Below are 25,349 nucleotides of genomic sequence, written 5' to 3'. Positions count from 1 at the left end.
ACACGAGAATATGGTTGAACTGCCACAAAGCTAAATTTGAATTAAACGCATAACTGAAATTCAATACTATTCGTGAGCGAAGAATTCCTTCATAAAGACAATGACGCGATTACTCTTTACAGAGCTAATTTCATTCAGCTGAGAATCGAGTAGAATCCTACCGAAGGGCTGAAATATCACAAGTACGAGGGCAGACTTATGCATGCTACCAATTTAGTTAGTTAGTGGTTGTTTTTTTACTAGTTTTAGAAAACGCGAGTAGTCGTTTAGCGTTAATCGTGATACCGGTGTGCGGTGTTCTGTTCTTGCAGCAATTGTTAGCTCATCATCACTACTAACAGTGGTTTAGCTATCCATGGAGATCGAAAACCCTTGCTTTTCAAACTTGTACAGATGTTCATCTTGAAGGCCGACCCGATCGTGATAAAATAACATTAATGAGTTGCTTTGGAATTAAATCTCGTTAGTTGCGGATTTTTCAAGGTTCGTTCGTTCTAGTTCGAGTTCCGTATTTTAAAAACCCAGTGGTTTGTAGAAGCGCGTACGGCGTACCTACATTGTTGTAAATCGCGCACAATCTTAAAATTAAGGCAACATTTCTATCATTTTGACAATCGATGTAGCACATTTGCAAAACGTTCTATTTCAAATTCAACCCACGTCAATACATTCAAACCGGTGAGCATAATATCCATAACCAATGCTCAAGTAGGCGTACTGTTCAAATGACAGGTTGACTTCGTGATAAATGATGTTGTGAGCAGCACAGTAAAATGTTACAAGCGTACAAGTCGAGTCTATTTCACAGATAACAAAAGTATGTTGATATTACGTGGCATGCCATACTAGCTGCTATACAGCTTTACATTATCCAAATCTGTTTGCCAACCAAACAAGGAGGGGCAGATATAAAAGTTTATTGTCAGAGGGCCATTGCTCGTGTTAGCGCTGCTCTTTTACTGCAAGTCAACCCAGTAAAATACTTCACTTGACAGCTAGTCAAGGATGACTTAACAAACGAGAGCGAGAGCTGTATAATTAGAAAGGAAATGTGCCGATAACAAAGCTGCAGGGTTGTATAGCTAATGCTCGCGAGTGCTATTTGTTAATCCCAACTGCATGTCACATTTTCAGTCTTTTGCATTAAATATTACTAGGGCAAGTACCAAATTTATTACATTTGGTAGGGAACGACAGCTTAATTGAATCAGTCTTGTTAGTACGTGTCATACTGAACGCAAAGACGCAACTTCTACATGTCATCTGGTAATTTCCTTTGCTAAAGTAAAGCCCTTACAGAGAAATTAATGGAAGGAATATGTTTGCACACATGTGTTCCCATACGCGCCAACACAGATACTTTAGCAAGGCAGTGGTAGATGTGGTAGATTAGCGCTGTCAACACAGTTTACAAAAATGACTCACTCCAAAGTGATTTACAATGGGTAAACCAATTTGAAAATAATTTCACACAGAAGTCACGCAAAGGTCTCAATCTTTCAGATAAAAATGGCAACACGTTCTCCTCTACGAGCAATAATGAGATAATGTCATAAATCGGAAAGCATATTAAGTGATTCCGATTCCTTTTGATGTCCCGAAACTTGTGATAAATGAATATCAGGCGAGTATGTCATGGCACTCCATTCCCGAAACCCCAACCCTTCTTTTACTGTTTGTTTTGCACTTGTCTCTGTATAACGTCTCCCGGAAAGAGCAAACAAAGTGCACTACACAGAGAATAAGAGCCACACAATACATGATTTAGGAAAATCAATGTAGCGACACGATATAACACAAGAATTACATTACAAGCCATGTGACTATTGTGAGGCGGAACCCTTTTATTGTAACAAATTGTTGTAAATACAGCGACTTCGCCAATATGATGACCAGGAGATTTGTGATTTAAGAATTTATAAACCACATGACCCAAATCTTTGTGACAACCGCACCATATAACGATAGTTCAAGCTGTATTACAGATGATTAAATAAAGATGCTATCCCTAGACTCATAAAATTTTGGTTAATTTCTATTAGAATGGAATTGCAAGCGAACAGTGAAGGGATTTCGAGTTAGTTAAGGCGTATTGATAATAATCCTTCTAGCGTTCAAAATCGTGACAATCTTGGCCTATAAGAAGCTGAGCAAATACTAGGCGCACTCAACCGAGCAGAACAATTTCATTTTATATGTGTGTAACAGTTTATTACCACCAGCTGAGCATATGTCAATCAGGCGAAATTTTGCTAAAATATTAGGCTAAGCTGAAACCCATATCAAACGTTCTATTTGAAAAAATGGCTAGTTATTTTTGTATAATTATTGTCAACATATAATTAGTTAAGCACAGTCTTCAAATCCAAAACCACTCGCAAGGCAAAACAGCAGCAGAATGCCTGCACCATGTTTGAACAGCCTACAATAAGGCCCGTCCTAGCAGGAAACAGAACAGGATCAGAAGTTGGTGACCATTGTGGTACTTTCAAAACCATGGAATTTTCGGCACACTGCTGATATACTAATGATGGATTGGCTTTCAATGATGCTTGACCGATCAGCAACACTGCCACAAGGGACCTGAGCACCCACATTATTACTAATTTCAAGCTGGACTTGTATGAACTTCACAAATCTGTTTGGAGTAAGCAAAAATTTTCGTTTTATAGCAACCAGGCTGAAATATTTAGGTTTTCACTTCGTTTCATCGTGGCTTTGAACCAAATCCATGTAGCGCTTAACCACTGGCAATAAAGCGTATCCATACAATAGCTTTTACCTGAAACCTGCACCAAGAAGGTAGCGGCGAATTCTCTATCGTTATCCAATTGCGCACTGAGTCTCAACTCCCCGCTGGTCGCATTTAAAATAAGCAGGCTATTGTTACTTCCGGGCGCGAAGCTGTGAAAATACGGGATCATCACAAAATCATTGTGTCAAAATTCGGGGAAATCGCACTGTACCTGTATTTCAAGACGCTTGTAACATCAGCATCGTGGGCCGGCACTTTTCCAATTGGTCCGATCGGAAACGCATATGGTTTGTCGGTCCGGTAATTGTTGAAAACAACTTGGAATGGGTTCAACTCGGGTGGGTTGTCATTTACATCAATCAGATTTATGATCACCGTTGCCTGCATAGGAGAAAATAAACGAAAAAACATCAAAATCTGAATTCCCGACAGCAAAGGCACAAAACACTCTATATAGCTAGCATACTCGACATGACACAGTAGTCAAGATGGTGCAATTTAGAACATCGCAATGTACCCAACCTAGCCTACTGCCCAGCAAAGTCACATATTCAAATCGCCTGCTAATGACAAACCACCATTTTTGGTCATCATTACATTTGATAGGAGCACATAAAACGAGCGATTCCTACTATATAATAGTAAACAAGCGATATCCCTGCTCCAACAATAAACCCTGGTACACAGAAACACCCATAAATAAAGCTACCAGTATGTACTGTACAATGCATGATAGAACAATGTCACTTGGTAGGCGGATAGTTACAGTCAGGTAATGTAAACAAGGCCAGTTTCCCATCGTACATAACAGTTCTATGCAAGGTACATCTCTATTCACTGACACTATAAGGAGCCATGAATTCTCACTGAGCATAATATGTCATATTATGGTTTGGTTTCAACACGAGAATATCCCTCCTTTGCTTGGTAGCATACAGCTATTTCTTTAAAAAGATTTGTCACAGTACCATAATCTTTATTGAAAGTAGACGTATATGTCTATATCAGAAGCAATTAATAAGCTTATTATTTTGATACCTTGACTCAAATGGTCTGATAAAATACAGCAAAGGCCGTAATACTGAGATCTATTAGGAAATATATTCAGTAGACCAGGGTATCACAGTAGATAATTTTATAGCATTAATAAAACCAAATTCAACGCAACATTAGATGATAGGACCAGAATCTAGACAGGCCTATTCTACTATCGATTATGGTAACATCAATGCATACCTGACTAAGCAACTGTCCGGATTTGGCACGCACGGTCAGCGTATAGCTCGACTTCTCCTCAAAATCCAACTGAAACCTCGGCCTGAGTTCGCCGGTGCTAACATTAAGATCCCACAGATCCCCGGCTTCTTGCAAAGCGTAGTTGATCTGGTATTGCTTGCCTTCGTCCGGATCGACGGCGACCAACGTGGCAATGACAGACATGGGCGGCTTGTCTTCGGATACGTTAAACACGAGGATATCTTTCGGAAAAATGGGCGGATTATCGTCCACATCTTTAACGACAACCCGCACGTGCACAGGAGTACGTTGGGCCGGGTCTCCGCGATCTTCGGCATAAACAACCAGCGTGTATTCGGCAATATGCTCGCGATCAAGCCTTCCACGAAAAAAAAACATAGTTTCCATTCACCGGTTGTACACAAGCTGGTAATTTTTAGGGCTGGGCAAAATCAAATACTTGAAGTATCGAGTACTTAGGCTTCGAATCGAGTCAAGTATTCGAGTACCGGTATCATTCATTATAACGCCACGGCATTATGAATGATGTGGAAAGTTCAAATAGGTATATACCTCAATCAAGGAATATATTGCTAGCACTACATGAAATTAAAGAATATTTGGTATTTTTAGACCATATCGATAACATCCATTTCATTGCTCTTGGTTACAATGTTGTAGGTTGAACATGACTTCACAGGTCAGTTTCAACAAGGTGCCTGGCTATGTAGCCCTACTCCATATTTTAGATGCTACGATACGACCAACAGCCTTTCACAGTGAAAATCGTATTGAAACTATAATTCTCGTTGACAAATTTACTATTAGAAGAGGGGGTGAAATTTCTGCACTGAAATCCTATCTCACTATTGTGACTCGAACCATTAAAATTAATACTCGATTCAGATTTGAGTACTGGGACCATTGTGCCCAACCCTAGTAAATTTTAAAGCAAACTTACTTGGCGGCAGTTCGAATAACTCCGTTTTGATCAACAGAAAAATAGCCGTTTCCGTCATCTCCGCCGTCGTTGAAAGTATAAAAAATTTGACCGTTTTTACCGGAATCTTTATCAAAGGCGTGGACTCTGTCGACGTAAGACCCGATTCGGACGTTCTCCTCGATCGTAGCTATCCGAAATAAACAAAAAATGTTTCAGTACCGATATAGAAAGCGGAAACTATTCATCAATAAATTTGAAACGCACATCTAATAAATGTGAACAGTTGTAATTATTAATTGCAAAAATAGCGTATCAAAAACATTTCCCATAGAATTAAGTAGGCTACTGTTTTTCTTTATATTTACTTGATAGAAAGTTGAATGGCATGAATAAACGATTGGCATGCCCCTTATGTCACCTTGACACCTCCCTTTCAATAGGGCGACAATTGTCACAATTGTTACAATCCACACAATTCTCAAGATGGAAAATGATGGCTTTTCAGTGCCTCGAAATCAGAAACTAGGGTTTTGTTAGCAACCAAATAAGATTAAAGCGAATATGCATAAACTTCAGAAATGCACAGACACGTACAAAAAATGGTTAGTGTTAATTTCAAAACAAATGAGACGCGTATCATGTACAGTACATAGAATGAAGGCCAATATGCTTAATGATTGCAAGATGAAGCTGCAGCGAAGTGATCTGTTGATCATCGAGTCTACTGTACAAAGAAAGAAATATCCTAAATGCAGCTTGGTCTACAAATATGAAATCTAAACTTAGATGCTTAGGCATCAGTGACACACACGAGATACAACCCAATTCACATGATCATAGATATTGGTGGTTGTGGTTGCGTCTGCCATCCTATTGATCAGGATAAAACACTGCAAATCCTCACCAGTATAAACCGTCTTGTCGAATACAGGAGCGTTGTCGTTGACATCTCTCAAATAGATGACCACCTCGGCCTGCGCTTCTTGCGGTTCCTCCCCTTGATCACGGGCTATCACCATCAGAGACAATTGACTTTGCACATCAAAGTCTAGTTCCGCTTTGGTTTTGATCTCGCCGCTGGTTGCATTCAGATCAAACTTGCTGAAATATTCACATCAATCTGGTCATGACTTGCAATCTAATTATTTGATATCATTTGGGAGAACATCATCGCCTCAAGAGACGTGACTTTTGCTCAATACTGGGAAATCGAGAGGCTAATGTTAACAATAAGTTCATTCAGATGTGTATCCATTTTTCAATTCATGGCAAAAATATACGGCTTCTCAGCACTTCAACCCAGATAAAGTGTGATAGCCCATCATGCAGTCATTGAACCGACATCTAGTGCCCATCTAGTCTACAAGGAATATATTATGAATGAGACGTAGTGAATAGTGACCATCGAAGTCGAAGTGCAGTTTCCATTGTTATTATAACTATGGAGTATGGGACACCAATATTTATCTGACTGTCCAATGACATCATCATTCCGGGACAACTGTTTTCAGTTGGAGAGGTTTTCAGTACCTGGAATGTAGGAGTTCACTTAATGGTGAAAATGAGGAAAAGTTGTGTTGTGTTTCCCGGAGAAACTCTAACTCCATTGCATGGAAAGTCCTAGTTACACGCCAACACCCTCAACTGAAGTTTTATTTTAAATAAATGAACTTAATGTGAGATATCTTGTTTCAAAATACTGTCACTAATTAGAAGCTCTAGTTGAGATGAGTCACACTTTGATATTAGCAGAAAAAATATGTGTTATATAAATTCGTTTCAATTGATATTTCATTGGTCCACCATCTTGTCAAGATGTAATAATAGTCAATATGCCTAATAAATAAAGACCCTTCAATTCAAAACTTATCTGACACACAAAATGAGAATTCCTTAAAACGAGAACAGGTAAAGGGATCCTATATCAAATAAAATTGTTACATTGATGCACAAAACAAAAGGGTGGTCCGTAAGGAAGTTACATCATGTAACAAATGCTAAACAAAAGACTATAGCATTCGTGAAAGGAAATGTTAATTGTCAATTTGTCAATTAACTACGCAAACATAAATCAATCAATCTTTAGGATCTTTATATTGTACAGGGAATGTGACAGGATTATTATACAGGCGAAGTATCTTATTGCAAATAATGACAGCTTGCTACTATATCATTCCCATGTGGTTGCAGAAACTTAACCCTCATCTACTTCAGAGCAAATTAACCATGGTACACCTAAGCACGCTAAGTCTTTGCAAATCCAACTTTCGAGAAAGGAATGAAATAGCTTAAGATTTTTACAAAAGATACAGTGTTGCTAGCGCTGATATTCAAGACAAAACGAATACTTGGCTTGCTCTGAAACTCACATGAATAAGAAAGGTCAAAAAGGAAAAGATATAGTTAAAGTTATAGTTTCTATATATATATATATATATGGGGGGAAATGATCATTTGCGGAATTTCAGCGTAATATAAGAACTTGATATTATCTTCACATCTTGGTAATAGCCCATGAAGGGATTGAATAGATAATTATCTATAATGAATGGACTAAATAAATAATCAATTACTTCTATGGAGAGAAGGTCAGCTACACATAATTAGCACTGGCAACAAAAAGAAACTGCAATGAAGCCATACAGGTATCACTTATACTGGTAATCAAAAAGTGATCATAATGCTCTGTAATATTATATGGTACGCAATGGCGACATCGTGTAGGTATCACCAGCAGAAGGTAGGCTAATGTACCAAAATGGAAAGGGAATTGAGTGAACCTGCCACAGTAGCCTACTCAAGACAACCCTAAAGTACGCCTATTATACATACCATTATATCACTGAAATGTATGTTGACTTTAAATCAACTGGATAGTTTTCACGAACTGGAGCATTGATGATTGGATTGAATTTGAAATCGCATAGGTCCATAACATAAATAAGCACGGTGATAAAATCCCACTTCTGTACTCGAGACACCTCGTCAACTACACATTGTAGAGCTTTCTAATAGAATAGACCGTAGATGAGGGGCCTCTTCACAGTTCAAAATACAATGGCTCGACTCTACAACAGGCAACTTGTACAGAAGACTTTCTTTGGAACAAACTTTGATTTTGCCTGAACGGTGATTCCTAGAGAATAGCTTTTGGTTCTTGAATCACAAAGGGCGGATAAATGTGTCCTGTTTATAGTGAGGACTACGTGTGGGAACATACATCTCCTGATGCGCAGTTCAAACACAATAGCCTATAATAGATTATGACACCAAAGCAGGCATATTCTGGTGACTGTGAATTAGACTTGAAGCTGTTGAGTGAATTACTACAAATTGCTCTATCAAAAACAGGAGATAAGGTAATATAGGTCCTGACGGATGTCAGTCATGTCACTACTAAGTCCAGATAAATTAGATGCGGTCATAGCTTAACTGTTGAAGACATCAAAACTACTCCAGATGTGGACAATCTATGTGGACAACATATCAACTGAAATTAAAAATCCTGTTCATTTCACAATGTAAAAGCAAATGATTGGTAGCTCCATTAGAGATATTCAAATGTGAGATTATTAGGCTACATGTCGCTATGCATTATGTTTCCGCAATCCAACTTCATTCACCAAATTTCTATGGAAGACGAGATGACACACTTCATTTAGCATAGAGTATAGAAATGCTGGTGGAATATCAACACTAAATATATTGGTAATTTATGTACTCACTCTGAGTCATCCTGCAGTTGATAAGTTATCTTTGAATTTTCCCCTACATCTTCATCTGTAGCATGCACCTTGACAATGACGGTTCCGACACTCACATCCTCTTTTACGTCATCTACTTCGTATATCTCCTTGTCGAATTCAGGCGGGTGAGTGTTCGCATCCGACACATTAATCGTGACTTTGGTATATCCGTACAGCTCTCCATCAGAACACCTAACGGTAAGAACGTAGGAATGTCTCTCGTTGAAGTTGAGCCTCCGCGATAACGTAATAATCCCTTGGTTATCTCTGGTTGTGATACGAAATTTGTCTCCATAATTACCACCGGTTATGCTATAATCCAAAGTCGAGTCTTTATCTAAATCCTCCGCCTCAACAGAAATGATGACATGTCCAATATCAGCGGTTTCTGGGACTCTTCTGAAGTACTTTGATTTCGTGAACTTTGGGACATTGTCGTTTATATCGCGGACTTTTATTTCGACACTTGCGACAGAGTGCTTGGCTTCATGGCCGTGATCAGTAGCCTTCACGTTCAAAACGTACACATTTTGCTCTTCGAAATCCAACGACGTTTTTAATATGATTTTTCCTGTTGCGGCGTCGATCCGAAAAGGTAAATTTGCAGGAGGAGCCACAAAAGAATATGATATCCTTGCATTTTCACCATCATCTGCATCAGTAGCTTTGACTTCCAGTACCACATTTTTTACCGGAAAGTTTTCAGACACTACTCGTTCATATATGCTAGTCCAAAAGGTGGGAGTGTTATCGTTTACGTCAACGATGCTAACTATCACTTCACAGAACGCAGATTTTGGCGGCGTGCCTTGATCTTGAGCTCGGACCAAAATTTTGTAACCGTCAGGGTAGTCTGCGAAATTAATTTCAGAAATAAGTGATATCTTTCCCGAAGTTCTGCCGATTTCAAAATAATTTCTGTCACGGCGATAGCGGAAGCTGTAAACGACTTTTCCATTGAGTCCGGCGTCTCCATCAGTCGCGTTCACTTGAATGATTTCCGAGTTGACAGCCGTATTTTCTGGTATTCTCGCTTGATACTGAGACTTCGTAAAGACAGGCGCCATGTCATTAATATCTTCAACGGTGACGGTGACACTAGCCGTGGCACGGCGTGGTGATGTTCCACCATCAGTCGCGACAACTTGAAATCTGTACACTTCTCGTTCTTCGCGGTCGACTTTTGTTCGCAGTATGATTTCTCCATTGCTATTGATTGAAAACCGATTTGTGGGAGTAAGATTTTCAATGGAGTACATCAACCTTTGATTTCGGCCACTATCTGCATCAGATGCGGTCACTTTACCGACATATGCATTACGGTCCACATCCTCTGATATATCGAAATGATAATCGGACTTTTCAAAGGTAGGATCATTGTCGTTGATATCTAGAACATTAATATTGAGGATACCGCTCGTACTAGCACCCCCTGGTCCGGTCGCAGTAACTCTCAATTCGTGAAAAGGCACAGTTTCACGGTCCAATTGGCGTCTTGTCGTTACCACGCCCGTAATTGCATTAATTTGAAATGCATTGAGACTTCGAACATCGGACTTTGCCTGCAATGAATACTTGACAGAGACTCGACGTGGGTTGGTCACTTTGAGTGTAACGACTTCTGTGTTAGGGGGTAGATTTTCAAAAATATCAGCGCTCTGTATTGTCGGACTGAAATATAATCCACCCGAGCCTCTTCTGTGCCTGCGTAAAGTTTTCAATGTGTGCTGGGCAGATTTATGCGTAATTTCATGCCCTGAATTTATAATCAACACGATTTCCTGATTTGGAATGACTACATCCTCAGGTTCTGACGCAGTACAATCCGTTATGTACTGCACAAAAGAGATTTTCTGCATGTCATATTTGTGTTGGAGTGCCCTCCCGGCATTACGAATGGAATCCGTTGGAATTCTGTGACGACTTGTTGGAGTTGTATCAAGCTTGCAGCGTTTAGACCGAATTGATTTTGGAGTAATGTTGATTATGTGTTCCTGGGATAATGTTACATCATCGCCTTTGGAATGCATAGATCCGTGGAAAGACACGTTCATTGGAAGTTGAGATATCACTTTTGTTGGATCATATGACGAATAGCTAATATACAGTGGATAAGTGACTTTCCCAAACCCATTGCAGTCAGAAATCGCAATGGTAATAAAACATGTGTTATCAATCCGACCGTTTTCTAGGTGGGACAAAGTAGCAGTCAATAGTCCCGTGAACTGATCCAAATTTAGATGAAACGGAACGCCTTCGCAAGCCTCATGCTGCACATGATATTGGCAGCCGTCCAAGTTGAGCGACGAGTCAAAAACTACATCTGACGACGACTGTATATCCGAGAGCAGAATGTGATATCCAAGCGATGCCTTGAACACAAGGGCGAAAATCCAAAATAATCCGTTAACAGAAATCTTCGGAGTCTTCATGTTGGCTGGAGTTTTTGAAGCATATTAAAAATGTATAGACTTCACAATAGGATACATCTCAAAAGAATGATATGATTTATATATGTAAGAGTTGAAAAAAAATGGGCCCTACATCAAAAATTTTACCCATATAAACAGATAAAATTTAGGATTTCAAAAGTATTCCAAATAAACCACTAACGGCATCAGAATAAATCAATAGTTAGTTTCAAGGCACAGATGTCATTTGAAGCATTTCCTTTGTTAGGCTATATGTTTTCAAACACAGCCAAAAAAAATCAATAACAAAACAAAATTAATAAAGTTTCTGGGTATCAAACCTTCCCTCTTTAATTGAAGGCTCGAGGTGCTAAAACCCACTTCCAATTAAAATTTGAGTCACCGTAGCGGGGATGCCGCACGTACGTCACAGCGGTTTCGTTGGGGAAGCGTCTTATTCATAATCATACCTGCCAGTTATCGAATACCATCAAATCACAGACCACTACCAGCACCATATATAATGTCAAGCCTACATCAGATTATGAAATAGTGAGGGTGCAAAATGACCACTCTGACGTGACCAGCTACGACCAACCTTATAAACCTACCTACTTTACAATAATACTCGGTTAAAATCTCACACGATATCGTAACACAGATGTAAGGTATTAGCCGTGATTACGATGCAATATTACAGTAGTCACATTATTATGAGTCAACGAGGTGCAGATACTGATATTCCTGAGACGCCCCGACAACTCTCGCTCAAGATAACCCATATAATATATTCGCACCCACTCAACAACACCAGCTCCCTATTTAACCGATCGCTATCGAACGCAACTACGAATGAAGTGAATCTATGTTGGTTATCAATAACGCTCTATCGCCACCAGTAAGTCAGGACGGTCTCTACGAATAAAAAAAATGCTAATACTTTTATTATGATATTTTCTCGCGCGATGTATCATCATCATCATCATTGGTTTATTAGCACATGTACAATGTTCATGCATCATGGCTGTATGTTTGTAATTGTTATTTGCGAGCCAAGAAATCGTTATTGACTTCTCAACTTCAATGTTTTTGAAATCTAACTTTTTTCGCCGGAATGTGAACCGTCTTCTTGCGTTCTGTTAATATTAATCGGTTCGGTTTATTGGCAATTTTTATCAGTTCAATACACCGAAAAAATTGCAATTTCAAATCAAAGCAGAATCCTGAGAAACGTGACATCCTTAAATCGAGATATGTCAAAGGACATTTTTTTAACTCCGAGATTATAAGTTGACGCGCAATACGCATAGCAATACGACAAATACAGGTAATATTCTATTCTTTAATTCAAGTTGCCGCTCCGCTCATCGTTCACATGCCGTCATGTGTTTGCATGAGCGATAAGCTTAGACTCAACTGAATAGGATTTTACTGTGGTTTTTAATGCAGAATATATTTAGACGGCAGAACGTTCGTCAACAGCAACAATATTGTCACAAAATAACGTCACGACGAAGTCATTATACCAACGGGTTCGATCGAGACGGGCCCTACATTTTCCAAGGCACCTCAATCAGCTCTACCGACAAATTTGATTACGTGAACAGAAAGAGGATACAAAATCAGTGGCAATATTTATGCATCATCCCGATCATATTGACCGATTAAATCATTGTAGAAATTTTTCGCGCATAGAGCGGTTAGGCGAGAAAAGCTTAATCAGCACAACAAATCTCGCTGATATGTAGCGGCAAAAAGCAAATGCTGATGAGGGGTCTGGCGGCGAAGCCCCCCCCCCCCCTTATCACCCTATGGGGGCACAAGCCCAACATTTGGGGGGCTGACGGAGTGCTGTTTCGGTCCTGGTCAGACCATTACCGAATAGACACCAAGAACTGCCCAGAACATAAACGAGAAATATTTCGACGTTTCAGGAATCGCACCGCGTGCATCTCATTTCCATGGCAAAAGCAAAGTACAATGAGAGATTTTTCAACAGACGCAAAAAGGACACTCGAAAAACATGGTCAGGACTTAACCCTCTCTTACATCGGAAAAAAGGCCATAAGTCTGTTTCGGAAATTGTGAATTGGGATACCGGAAACAAACTTTCAGATCCGGCGGCCATCGCGAATCACTTCAATGAATATTTTTTGTAACGTAGGCCCTAATATTGCTTCTTCTATTACAAAACCTGTGTCGGCCAGGTCAGAGGTGAGATCGATATCCCAGTCGATTGTGCTTGAACCTACGACCAAATACGAAGTAGAAGTAGCCATCCACAAACTGAAATCGCACAAGGCCGTCGGCTATGACCACACTGTTCGCTGATGATATTCATCTCCTCTCTTCCGCATCTTCGACGGCAGAGCTGGATGCCCTGACTGATGACCAAATGCCTAAAGTCCATGAGTGGACGGCCCGGAACAACATTTGCATGAACGCCTCGAAATCCCAATTGCTGAAGGTAAATTCAAAAAATAACCTAACCGTTAATATCGCTGTTCAGCCCGTTTCCAACATAGATAATGCCAAATATCTTGGGGTTTTACTGGACTCGAACATGGAAGAGTCATATTCAGTCCCTAGAAACTAAATTATCACCGAAGTGCTGTTCTACAGCCTTAGGCGCCTCATGCCAGCATGGGTTCTTCTGATACTCTTTAAATCCTTAATCCAATCGAAGTTACATTATGGCATCCTCTGTTGGGGGGCTGCCAGTAAAACTGCACTCAAGCCACTGCAAAAACTACAGCATAAAGTACTCCGAATCATAGCTAGGGCCCCAAAGGGGCCTGGCTGCCCATCCAATAAGTCGCTGCTGAAGAGATTCGGCGTCCTAAACATAGAAGATATGCGGAAACTAGAAATCGCCCAGTTTATGTATCAGTTTCACTGCGGTTGTTGCCCCGAATATTTCAATGACTTCTTTACCTCGGAATCATAAGCGCACGTAGGCTACAACACACGAGCGTCCGCGTCGTCCAAATATCATTATGATCAACCGAAAATATCATCGCTCTATCAAATATACCGGACCTGATGATGTGTGGAACAGTATCCCGCCGGCCATCCGGCAGTCGACGAGCATGTCCACATTCAAGTCGAAATACAAGCAATTACTACTAAATAAATACAGTCCATCCTCAAGTTTGCCGGATCACGACTGACCTATCGATCTCGCTTCCCATGACATGCCGCCCGATTTCTTGTAGTTTGTTTCTAGACTATCTTCTTTACTTTCATTCAGTGTGCATGCCTCCTCTTTACATCGCCTAGGCCAGTGGTTCCCAACCTTTTTCCACCCACGTACCATTTTGAGGTTTTGTGCAGTGCTCGCGTACCACCTATATAAGTTACGCGTGTTTCCACCATTTATGACGTCATACTCACGTATTTGGCCTATGCGAGGTGTGTTAACAAATTATATTAAACTAGGCCAGGGATGTCAAACATACGGTCCGCCAGACGATTTTATCCGGCCCGCATAGCAATTCTGAGTACATTGAAAAAAGATTATATAATCCATCACATCCACACTAATAAACCAAATTACAACGTCCACGTTGACAGTTGAATATCTTGTATTCATCACAATGCATACGCAGGGCTAACGCCAGATTATGACTAACGCGGGGGTGGCCAACATTTTTGCCATTGACGGCCACATTTCGACCACTCGTGTAGCCTACTGCCGCATTCCAGGGCATAGTCGTAATGAACGAGCTGGACGCCAAATACCCAGGTTGAAGTGTTTATGTCCATTTCTGGTGAACTCCGGACTAATCTATTTAATGATAGGCTTACTATGCGCAACAAAATCGCGAGTGGTCACTGGTAATGTTAAGGAAGGAAGTGCTCATAGTAGCGCGAGGCGCGAAAAAAAATCAGATTCACCGATGAATTTCGTCATTGATATTAGTAGTTTTACATATTACCATCAACCATTTATCCTTTTTCATCACGTGTGATCAGATTCACTGGTATAGAGTTGATGTAGGGGTGTTTTCAAAAATTTAAAGCAAGTTATAAATTATGATGCATCTTCGGGTGGGCCAATTGATATTAGTCACTTTGTAGCATGCTGTTATTTCTTGACCTCCCATCAGGATTGTTAGTATAGTGAGGAACACACGACTCCGAGCTGATATTTCCATGTGAGGCGCATCATTTGGACTGATGTTCGCATCTGTATTGTGGGGCTCTGATTGCAAAGGGTGCTACTATATTAAAATCGAAAAATGTAGTTGTATTGAATGGCGCGCAGCACGAAGAAAATTTGAAGATTAATTAAAATCTTTCAAGAAATCGGGAGGCAATTCGTAAATTCGAATTGCATGTCGACGGCCGCCAACACATACCAATTGAATTGCGTGTCTACGGCGGCACAATTAAATTTCCTCTTACGGCCGCAGGTTGGCCACCCCTGGACTAAACCAAATGGAACACTGAAATATGTCTACTTGTATCGCCGGCAAGGGCATTGTTTTAGCGGTTCTTAACTGTATTCAACCGGACAAACATAGTATTTCCGCAAATTTCATTGCTTGCAAATAATGGTGTTGCGACTCGCTAGAATGAAACCCCTACGGTCCGTGTATTATCTATATATGCTTGGTAATAAAGTATTCCAGCGATAAGCAATGGCACGAGGCAAAATTTGGATTCCGTTGACTGGTCCGGCCCGCAAGCGATTTCGTGACTTAGATCCGGCCCGCGATGCAATTTGAGCTTGGCACCCCTGAACTAGGCATTATCAGCCAGGGTTGATGGGATGTATGGAATTGTTTTTTTTTATTCACCACCAGTCTCAAGCAGAACAACATATTGAAATAAAAACACACAACAAAAGTCAATTTATTTAATGCGATGGCTGCATTTGTTTATTTTTCACTAACTTGTAGATGCGTGGCATACGTTTGCTTACAGCGCATCGAAAGTCATGTATTGGCGCAACCAGTCGGTTTCGTTTCTTCGACTTGATAGTCATGAGGGATGAAAACCCTTGCTCGCATTCCCACGTACAATAAAAAATTAGCAGCTGGGCAATAGCGTGAGACGACGGCTTCAAAAACTCAAAATCAACCTCACCTGAACTAATTACTCCCTTCGGTCGAAAAAAACATAGAATCTACTCGCGTACCACCTGGAAGACCTTCGCGTACCACTAGTGGTACGCGTACCACAGGTTGGGAACCACTGGCCTAGGCCAAGGGTGTCTGATTCCATACACTACTCCTAGTGGCTTCCCGACACCTTCCTGTCTTTTCATTGTATCGCATTTTTGTGGCATGGTGTATTGAACTGATAAAATTGCTAATAAACCAATGATGATAATGATGATGATGATAAAGACCAGATCAGTGAAACCGTTTTCCATGCAAATTCCCACTTTGCGCTCAGCGTGTTGGAGATGGAAGGCTGATGCAAGACATATATAGTAATATAGAAATACAAGGATATATATGCAGTGTGCACCTTCCTTGTCCAACATAACCCAACAGTTTAGATCGATATTAAAGAGCTGTCATTCCCGATATAATTTCAATCAACCCCGTGGTAATAACTAACAGCTTGTCTAGATCGGTTGTATATGTATAACAGGGTTATCTTATCAATGATTTCGCCAGCATTCGTTGTGGCGCCGTCCATGCAGACCATCCTAGCGCCTTGCTCACTGGCGTAGTTTTCCTTCAGAGTATAATAAATGGTATTGACAAGTTGGAATTCCTGGTAGCTCTGCATAACATCTTGATCAACCGAGTCAAATACAGTCATGGTAGGTGAGCTAGCGAGACCTTCAGAAGAATAGAACGGTTGACTCGTTATCTCCTGAGACATAGCCGGGGCGAGGGCGTAGTCCTATGAAGCTTGGGTCGCGAGATGCCAATGTCAATCAGATTTGGGTCACGCAAAAAAACCTTCACCGCTGCTATACATTAACTGTAGTGAATTTCAGCTTCGACTGCCGCGAGGATGAGAGTTTTACGTAGCCTAATGCAGATCTGCGATATGCTCTACCACAGTCGGGTGTCGTTTAATTATTATAATGGATACTTGATTAGCGCCATTTCAAATTCAGTGATGACGATGAATTTGTATACCACGTTACAATGATAAACAGGTCGGAGCTGCCTATGATCACTGTAAATAGGTTTTTCTGGCAGAATGATTCTACATACTGCGGTAGGTCTTAATCTTGTAACGTGCCATAATTTAGGGTTTGGAGATCCGAAAAAGAGGACACTTCAAAAATTGAGAAAACTCTAGTAGCCTACCAGAAAATCAAACTGGTGATTGTAAAAAATTTTCGAATAGTAGTAGGCCTACTGTGATGACTAAAAAAAGGTCATCTTTCAGACTATAACTCCCGAATTAACCGTTGTTCCCCCCTTTCAACGGTGTTGACTAAAAATGGTCATCTTTCCCCATCTCTACTCCCAAAATACATGTCGTGCCGCCTTTTTCGGTGATTGTCTTGTCAACTCGATCGCATTTTAATTCCTTTTCTAAAAAACAGGACAAATTCCCCCAAAACAGAACATTTAGGCGTCCTCCGTGGACACTTTCAATTTGTTAAAAAAAGCGAAAGAGGTATGGTCAGATTGGCCACCTCATTTTCACGCTTGCCTTTTATATTATCTGCTTTACTTTTCACTCAGTGTGCTCTGTGCATGTGAATGCCTCTTCTCTACTTCGCCTAGGCCCTAGGCCAAGGCGGGTGTCTGATCTCAAAGATTACTCCAAGTCGTTTCAGCACCTTCCTATCTTTTCATTGTATCGCTGTTTTTGTGGTGTTTTGAATTGATGAAAATTGTAATAAACTGATACTGACTGCTAACCCTACATAGTTGCAATTAACGATAAATTATTATCAGCTTACGAGGAAAATATGCGGCACCAACTCGACGAATGGCGGATTCAGCTCAACGCATTAATCCGTGTAGTAGGTCTAAAAATTTCCAGCCTTGACATCATTATTACGAAATAGTTGTTGACTTAGAACCCTGGTCACGCGTACGGAATCCGTGGATGTGGGGATCGATTCGTGCGGCTCGCGACTTGCTAGGGACAGCGGACGGCCATAATCTAAGCGAGTGGGATACAAAATGATATCTTTAAAATCACGCATCCAGATCGCGGGCACGCACTGGAATGCTACGAGAACGGTTCACGTGATTTCATGGAATGATATTATTTCGATGCACGCATGGACAACTCCATTCGTCCGTCAAACGACTCCCACCCTTCCTCCGCAACCTTTTCCTGGCTACTCCCAAGAGTATAGCCCGGGCTACGGTCAAAAATCTGAGTGACCAGATCGCGAAATCATAGATGAACGAAGGCCGCCAAGTCTGCCCAAAGCCCATTCGTAATGATTCGGACTCACTCCCATCTGGCAACAAGTAGAGATGTTGCAAACCCCTGAAAGGGTCTGGTTCGTGTGAACGCTAAATTATGACGTCACGTGACGTATATTGTAATTCCGATCCCACATTTCCGTATAATAGTATATTCGGTTTCTGTACTGGCTACATGTAATACCTCTAAACACGTTATACAGCATTGCCAACGCCCCAATAGGGCGGGTTTGGTTTTTATGATACAAAGATAAATCAAAATCAGATCACAAAGCACTGATTGTTTACTGACACTATAAACTGAAATATGATGTTCTGTAATAATTGCTGAAATTCTCACATAGTTTAACCAGTCAGAGCTTGGATAAGGCAAAATATTCATTGCAATTTCAATTGTGGAAACAAATGTTTCATGGCTTCATTTTATCTCCGACTTTGCGAATCGATTCGAGTCTGAAAACGTAGTATATATGTACTGGGTCAAGATCTCACGGGCAAGGTTAATGGACAAGTTTATGTATAGCACAGCATCTACAATATACAATATACTTTGCCGTTTCAGAGATAACAAAGACCCCTATCAACTGCATTGGTAGAAATGTAGTCGCATAGTCTGGATATCCACAATTTTAGCTGTCCATGTAGTTGATTTATGCTAAGCATCAAGTCCATTTCTAACTGACTCATTGCACAAAAAATTATACGAATTCACACTTACATAGTCGTAAGCAACAGGTAAGGCAGAATAAAATGTAAGGGCAGACGAACATCGAATTTCAAGGATAACCTGAACACAGTTTTGAGTCTTCAATTTATTCTCGTTATATTTGTAGAAACGTGCTATGACAAAACTGCAGGTCTGTGAACGAAAAAGTCGATGTTAATTGGAACACCGAGAGCTGACGATGTCAAACTACTGTAGCAACTTGCACTTCAGCTTTTCTAAATTAGATTAGAATTATTGCTAGCCATTTCAAAATTAGGCAAATATTATAATTATACGTACAGTTATTTCCAAATTAAAGTAGAATTACTGAATCACAAAAATTTGTAATCAGAGTTCTTCTCATAAGCACGAGAACGGCAAATGTTTGAACAGACAACTTGGCTCATTTAGCAATAAACAGTTATCCGGTAGCATTTCAGAAAAACCAGAAATTAGACTAGAAATAACATTAGAGCAGAGAGGCATTTAACAAATTAGATTAGAATTAGAACACCGCCATTTCACTCTAATTAGTCTAATTGGGCAACTAGAATTATCTCATCTCATCGTCTTGTCATGTTAGGTCACAGTTCACTTTGCCATCGACAATAGTCATTGTCTCAACGCAATAGCGGTATTCGCGGGTTGAGTATGGGGCGACAATATCATTTACGAGCGCCACAGTGAAATTTTACGATTTTTCGAGGGGTATCTCGACCGACTCTGCCTTTTTGGGTCAACTGTTTGATTTGGAGGTCCGACTCGGATTGTTTCTTGGGGGCCGTGATGCGCTTTGAGTAGAATGGATTTCCCTCAACAGAAAATAATTGAAATTTCATCGGCTTTAGTAGATTGGCTGCTTCAAGTCGACGCATTCTTACTCGCTTTGGAAAGTCGCCACGGACTGGGCCGGTCTGAAAATAAAATAGGGGGGTCAACACTAGAGCCAGACCGGTTCGATATCAAACTTTTGTTATACATTTCAACTCAAGTTCAAGTACCAGTAGTGATTTACAAGTAAGTAAAAAGTAAGGCCTAGTTTTGGTTGTGAAACAGAAAACTGGTATGTACCAATGGAAAGAAGTCTAACATCATTACCACTTGAGTAATTGGTGAAAGGTGACAAAGCCTACGCGAGAACTCGGCAAAAGTGGAAGTACTTCGTTGCTGACCCTGCTTGTAGCCGGCCGGAGTTGTCCTTCCTAGTTTGTTTCATGTCCAAACATAACTATGGATGTAAAGCTGTTCAAATACATCTTTAGGAGTTTTGGAAAAGGGCTCGAAGTCAGATGACATATCTTCATAATGTCGGCTGGATATATCAGCATTATCGGTGCATGAAGGCCTACTAGTTATTGGTTGTATCAGTATTGGTTCAGAAATGCAATATTGACCCCAAAACCTAACATGATCCGTGGGTCAAACACATGTTTTGTTAATTTGTGTCACCAGTTTGAAAGAAAGATATGAGGCTGAGGCCACCCTCGGTCAGTAGCCTATACAGAGGAGGCAAGAAACGAAGTACTCTAACATGTATGACTTACCCCAAGCAGTTGTGTTTTTATACTCTTTCACTTATGATCAACAGTTTTTTAGGAAAAACTTCTTGATACACTTTGACATGGTGTTATGTGCAACGCACCGCAATATCCCAACTGAAGCAAGACTGCGTGGGCATTGGCTCTTATATCAAGAAGCGTATGATGAAAAATTGTGATGTAGACAACATTGTCAGAATGAAGCAACACGGTGTGTCACCAGCAGTGTACGCACAACTTCAGTGTTGTCAGCCAACAACTGCTGCTGTTGACCGTTCTTTATCCATTCTTGGCAAGTTACTGAGCAAGAACAGACACTATCCACCCGAGAATACAGGGAAGTATCTTTCGTGGTACCACAACAAATTTTAATTATTTCTACCATAATGGCTGGTGTAACAACTGAAATTGTTCGTAGGTCCGGATTTCGTTGAAATAAAGTTTTTTTCAGGCCAGACTACTTATAAAGGACAGACAGTTCCAACCAGAAATGAAGATAAGTAGTACTGGCCTACAGTTCAAACAATATACATATTAATAATATATTCATGGCAGAAATATATTAAAACCCGAAGCTTTTCGAGCTGACACTTTTCAGGGGCAATCGTCAGCGAGTGGAGGATTTCAAAAACATGCATCTAGCTACATTGCATACAACCAATTATGACGTCATAGAAACAAACAACATGAAATACAGGCAAACCGCGAGCGCAGCTAGTGGCCAATTTTTAGATTGACTAAAAATTCCTCCTGCTGACACAAGCGCGGTCGGTGGATTTTAAAAAAAGTCGATTCCAATGCAGAAAGATGGAAATGAGTGCGGCTTCTACCTAATATAGAGAATTTTTCATTGCGATAGTTTTTAGCGCAAGTTGCATTCTCAGCCAAATGCTTGCCGATGACAGAGTTCATAGCCATGGCCTGATTACGTTCTAGTAATCGCAGATCAGTTACGGCTGCATCTTTGCGAGAGTCTAATGTGCGCGATTTAATAACCCGCGCAACATGTTGTTTGATGCGTTCCTGCAAGCGCTGAGTTGTTCTTCCCACGTACCGACAATCACAGTGGCACTTGAAATCATAGACTATATTGCTTAGTTGAGAAGCAGGAAGAACATGAAACAACATGTTCGATTGAACTTGTTTTTGCTCTGACAATATCTGAATGACTTGTTTGGCATGGAGGGAAGAATGTAAACTCAAGATCAAGAAAGAGTTTATTGCTGTTCTTATTCATTTCTTTTGCTGAGTGCAGTAGACTTGGAGATGATAAAATTTTTCCATTGCCCCAGAAAATGGAGGATCTATGACCAACAGATTGGAAACCCCTGATCTAGGGGCTTTATTGGTAACTTTATGGTCACAAGTCACTGGTGTTCATGGACACACAAAAGGCTATCTATCATATATCTCATTCGTCACTTCCTAAAGATAATCTAAAAGTTGATGAGCAAGTCAAGCTGATGAATCAACTTGATACAAGTCGACTACGACTCGTTCGTGGTAATGCGCATACCATGTTGACACGAATTCTAATTTAGACTTGAAAAAAATTGGTCCGATAAAACTAACCTTCGGAATTTCCCCGCTTGAAAGCTGCATCTTGCTTGACTCCGATAGAAAGGAAATCCTTGCCTGTGGTGACTGAGGAAGAATACATCAGTTAGAAACGATTTAAATTACATGCACAAGTAAGTTGTTACTAGCAATGGCAAAAACAGACAGATACTCAGATCTGTATTCATCGATTTGACATAGAATGAAATTCAGAAATTACTCACTTTCAACCTTTCAGATGAGTCCTTCGAACAATTCTGATGTTTCCAACAGATCCCTTGAGATTGTTTTGTGAATGTCTTTAATGATTCAAGTTATGATGCATCTGAGGAACCAACCTTCAAATGATATGTTATATTTGATGGTCTTCAGATTGCAATCCACTCGGCGGGATTAACCTCCAGCTCATAATGGTTTCTCTGTGTATAGTCTGAATTTCATATTTGAGAAGTTTCTCAACAGTCATATTGACATCCTCAAAGGGGCATGTCTAAAAATGTTTGAGAACCACTGCTTTAGGGAGATGCGGTACTGAAGAGGTTGGTAGCCACTACACTAGAACATGCTACAAAAAAAATGGCGAATTTTTTTAATGATTTGCCAGAACAAGTGTCCAATTGAAGAATTATAGCATCACGATGAATTGAATATTGAAATCGTGAGCAAAAATATTTCTGTTCATGTCTTATATCAGTACCTTCTATATCCTCACCAATGTGGATCCGTATATTTTATAATGCTGATCTACTTCTGGTTTCACTGTAGTCCATTTGTCTCTTGAAATATCGTACTTTTCAATACCATTGGAGGTTTCGAAATCGGATACTGCAAAAATCCAGTTGTTAATGCGATGGGCAGAAACCCATTCATGACAAGCATTCATAGATGACAATGAAGTCCACTGAGCTGAAGTAACATCGTAACATTCAACGTTGTCAACTTTCTTTCCTGCTCTGCAACCACCAATCACGAATATCTTTTGATCAAACGCAACAACACCACTACCACGCAGAGGATATCTCATTGGTTCGAGGTCAACCCACTCTGATGAGGATGGAGTGAATCTGCAGAATGAAGAAATTTCGACACCATCTTGTGCTTCCCCTCCGACACAATAAATGGAATCATTTAATGATGCAAGACTAGCATAACTAATTGCTTCAGGTTTGTTTTTCATCCGAAACCACCGATTTAAGGAGGAAACAAATGTTTCCACATCACTTGTTGCTTTCAGATAACTTCCGCCAATGAGAAATATTGATCCTGACAAACAAACTGAGCGAGGATTGGCTCCATGATCATAAATCATATCTTTCATCTTTTCCCATTTTGAATTCTTTATACGAAAGTTTAGTCGGTAGACTGATTTATTCTGACATAAAACATAAATGTACGAGTCGACAGAAATTGTCTCAAAAGGTATCAGATTGATGAAGTTTTCATCTTGGAAATTTTCCACTTCCTCAGTCATTGGATTGAAGGATCGCATACAATCCGTGTCATCATCTAAAAGAATTATCAATTCATCGTGGACAATTTCTTCTTTAGTTTTGTCCGGTCTTTTTAAAGCTTTCACAAGATGTCCATTCAGCAACTTATACAATCCAAGATCGTTGATGATAATTAGGTTCGATTCCAAATGATGTTCTAAAAAGGCGGGCGAGATTTTGTCAAACTTGATCGCTTCGAGAGATTCCTGTAAATGTTGCTCATTTTTCTGATTTTTCTCCACCCACTTGAGCAATAATGTCATTTTTTCTTCTTCACATAATTCAGATCTTTCTGACTTCACAGAATTGAGGATGTCAGTTTTAGCAATATTTCCAAATTCAGGCTGATTTGAGATTTTCGTGATATTTGCATGAAAGAATACTCTACATCGTGATAAGACGGCATCTAGTCTGTATATATCGGCGACATTTCTTGTGGAAAAGTAATTCTCTACCGTAATTGATTCCTCCAGAATGTTAGATACGGCCTGTTTCAGATCTACCAACTGCATCATGATTGCCACATGAAGAAGATCATACATTTTTTCATCCATAATTTCAAATTTACCGGAATACATGAAATCGATGCAATTTTTCACACACTCAAAATTCACATCTTTGAAAACGACTTTTCCTTCGCGACTCTCTCTAGTGTCGTGCTTCAACATGGCTTTGAAATAATCCGAACCAGCCGACAATACATTTTTGTGGGCGTAATAGACATCATTTCCGACTTGTATTATGAAGTCACAATGATCTTTTTCTTGTTTCATTCGATTTAACTCCGCCATCATCTTCACTGAATGTTTCTCCACATTTGAACACACAATCTGCACCATGATTAGCAATATGCTACAACATATAGTTATATAGAGTAACGCTGTTATTGAAATAAACATGATGAATTAACGTAGGTAATATATGTTGAATCACAATACTTATCCTTTGTTTTCAAGCGCCACGAATACGAACTAGTCAAACATTTCTCATAGGTCAGTAAGCTTACTGGCATCACGAATATTAAATATTCATATTTCGTAGCATTGCGCAGTGAGTAGCCTGCAGTAGAAGTGCTCGAAATGATTTGAGAAATATCCTGATATCTAAATAGGAAAAAATTTCAACAGTACAATTAGGCTTAAACTAGGCTGCAGAAGGAACATTGCACGACGTTCATCTTAGTGGAATTAGTTTTCTCTGTATAGGGTCGTCAAGTCCACACTCCACAATGATCCAAGAAAGCGGCATGAATACGAACTAGGGCCTTGACCAACCTTTCCCATGGGTCAGTAAGCTTAGTGGCATCACAAATAATATATATGCCTTCAAACAATCTAGATTCGACCTGAGTTCTGCTGGTAACCGAAATGGTAAATGATAGTTGACAATCTTGACATTACAACGTGATACAATTTCACTGAGCCGTGAGATTTGCTTGTGTCGACACCATATAGGACATTATGGTGTCACAAATAAATGATTGATTGTTTTGTTGACACAACAATGCAAGTGATGCATTAGCGCCATCACACGGAAGTAGGATTAGTGCTAAATCGAAGGTTATCATGTAGGTCGACATTGTAAAGTTTAGTTCTACCATTTACCA

The 25,349-nt window shown here is 40.0% G+C and overlaps 2 protein-coding genes and 1 long non-coding RNA gene across 6 annotated transcripts in view; 1 reads left to right on the top strand and 2 right to left on the bottom strand.

Annotated features, from left to right (window-relative positions):
• Window positions 1–11,903, bottom strand: part of LOC145456532 (cadherin EGF LAG seven-pass G-type receptor 2-like) — a 54,099-nt gene extending 42,196 nt beyond the window's left edge. The window contains exons 1-6 of the mRNA XM_080334670.1: window positions 8,660–11,903; window positions 5,839–6,035; window positions 4,953–5,121; window positions 3,992–4,370; window positions 2,967–3,136; window positions 2,783–2,904 (exon numbers count right to left, since the gene is read on the bottom strand). Coding sequence (XP_080190796.1) covers window positions 2,783–2,904; window positions 2,967–3,136; window positions 3,992–4,370; window positions 4,953–5,121; window positions 5,839–6,035; window positions 8,660–11,112 — 3,490 coding nt within the window. The 5' untranslated portion in view covers window positions 11,113–11,903. The remainder of the gene's footprint in view (window positions 1–2,782; window positions 2,905–2,966; window positions 3,137–3,991; window positions 4,371–4,952; window positions 5,122–5,838; window positions 6,036–8,659) is intronic.
• LOC145456561 (uncharacterized) overlaps window positions 1–25,349 on the top strand; it is a 390,319-nt gene that overhangs the window by 362,014 nt on the left and 2,956 nt on the right. The window lies entirely within an intron of this gene.
• On the bottom strand, window positions 19,227–24,657 carry LOC145456540 (kelch repeat and BTB domain-containing protein 12-like). 4 transcript variants are annotated; one of them, XM_080334683.1, is made up of 5 exons: window positions 23,144–24,657; window positions 22,966–23,078; window positions 22,478–22,591; window positions 22,269–22,340; window positions 19,227–20,072 (listed from the first exon to the last, which is right to left on the bottom strand). In XM_080334683.1, exons 1-2 carry the CDS (start codon window positions 24,640–24,642, stop codon window positions 23,048–23,050), a joined length of 1,530 nt encoding a protein of 509 aa, XP_080190809.1. In that variant the 5' UTR covers window positions 24,643–24,657; the 3' UTR covers window positions 19,227–20,072; window positions 22,269–22,340; window positions 22,478–22,591; window positions 22,966–23,047. The 4 variants fall into 4 exon arrangements, with proteins under 4 accessions (XP_080190809.1, XP_080190806.1, XP_080190807.1 ...); XM_080334680.1 differs by having other exon boundaries at window positions 22,966–24,657; XM_080334681.1 differs by having other exon boundaries at window positions 22,269–22,331; window positions 22,966–24,657.

Source organism: Botryllus schlosseri, chromosome 14, assembly GCF_051294905.1.
Source record: "Botryllus schlosseri isolate E-star chromosome 14, Bs_hap1, whole genome shotgun sequence".
In the NCBI taxonomy this organism is placed as follows: Eukaryota; Metazoa; Chordata; class Ascidiacea; order Stolidobranchia; family Styelidae; genus Botryllus; species Botryllus schlosseri.
The sequence above is the reverse complement of the archived record's forward strand: the minus strand, read 5'-3'. Positions and strand labels throughout refer to the sequence as shown.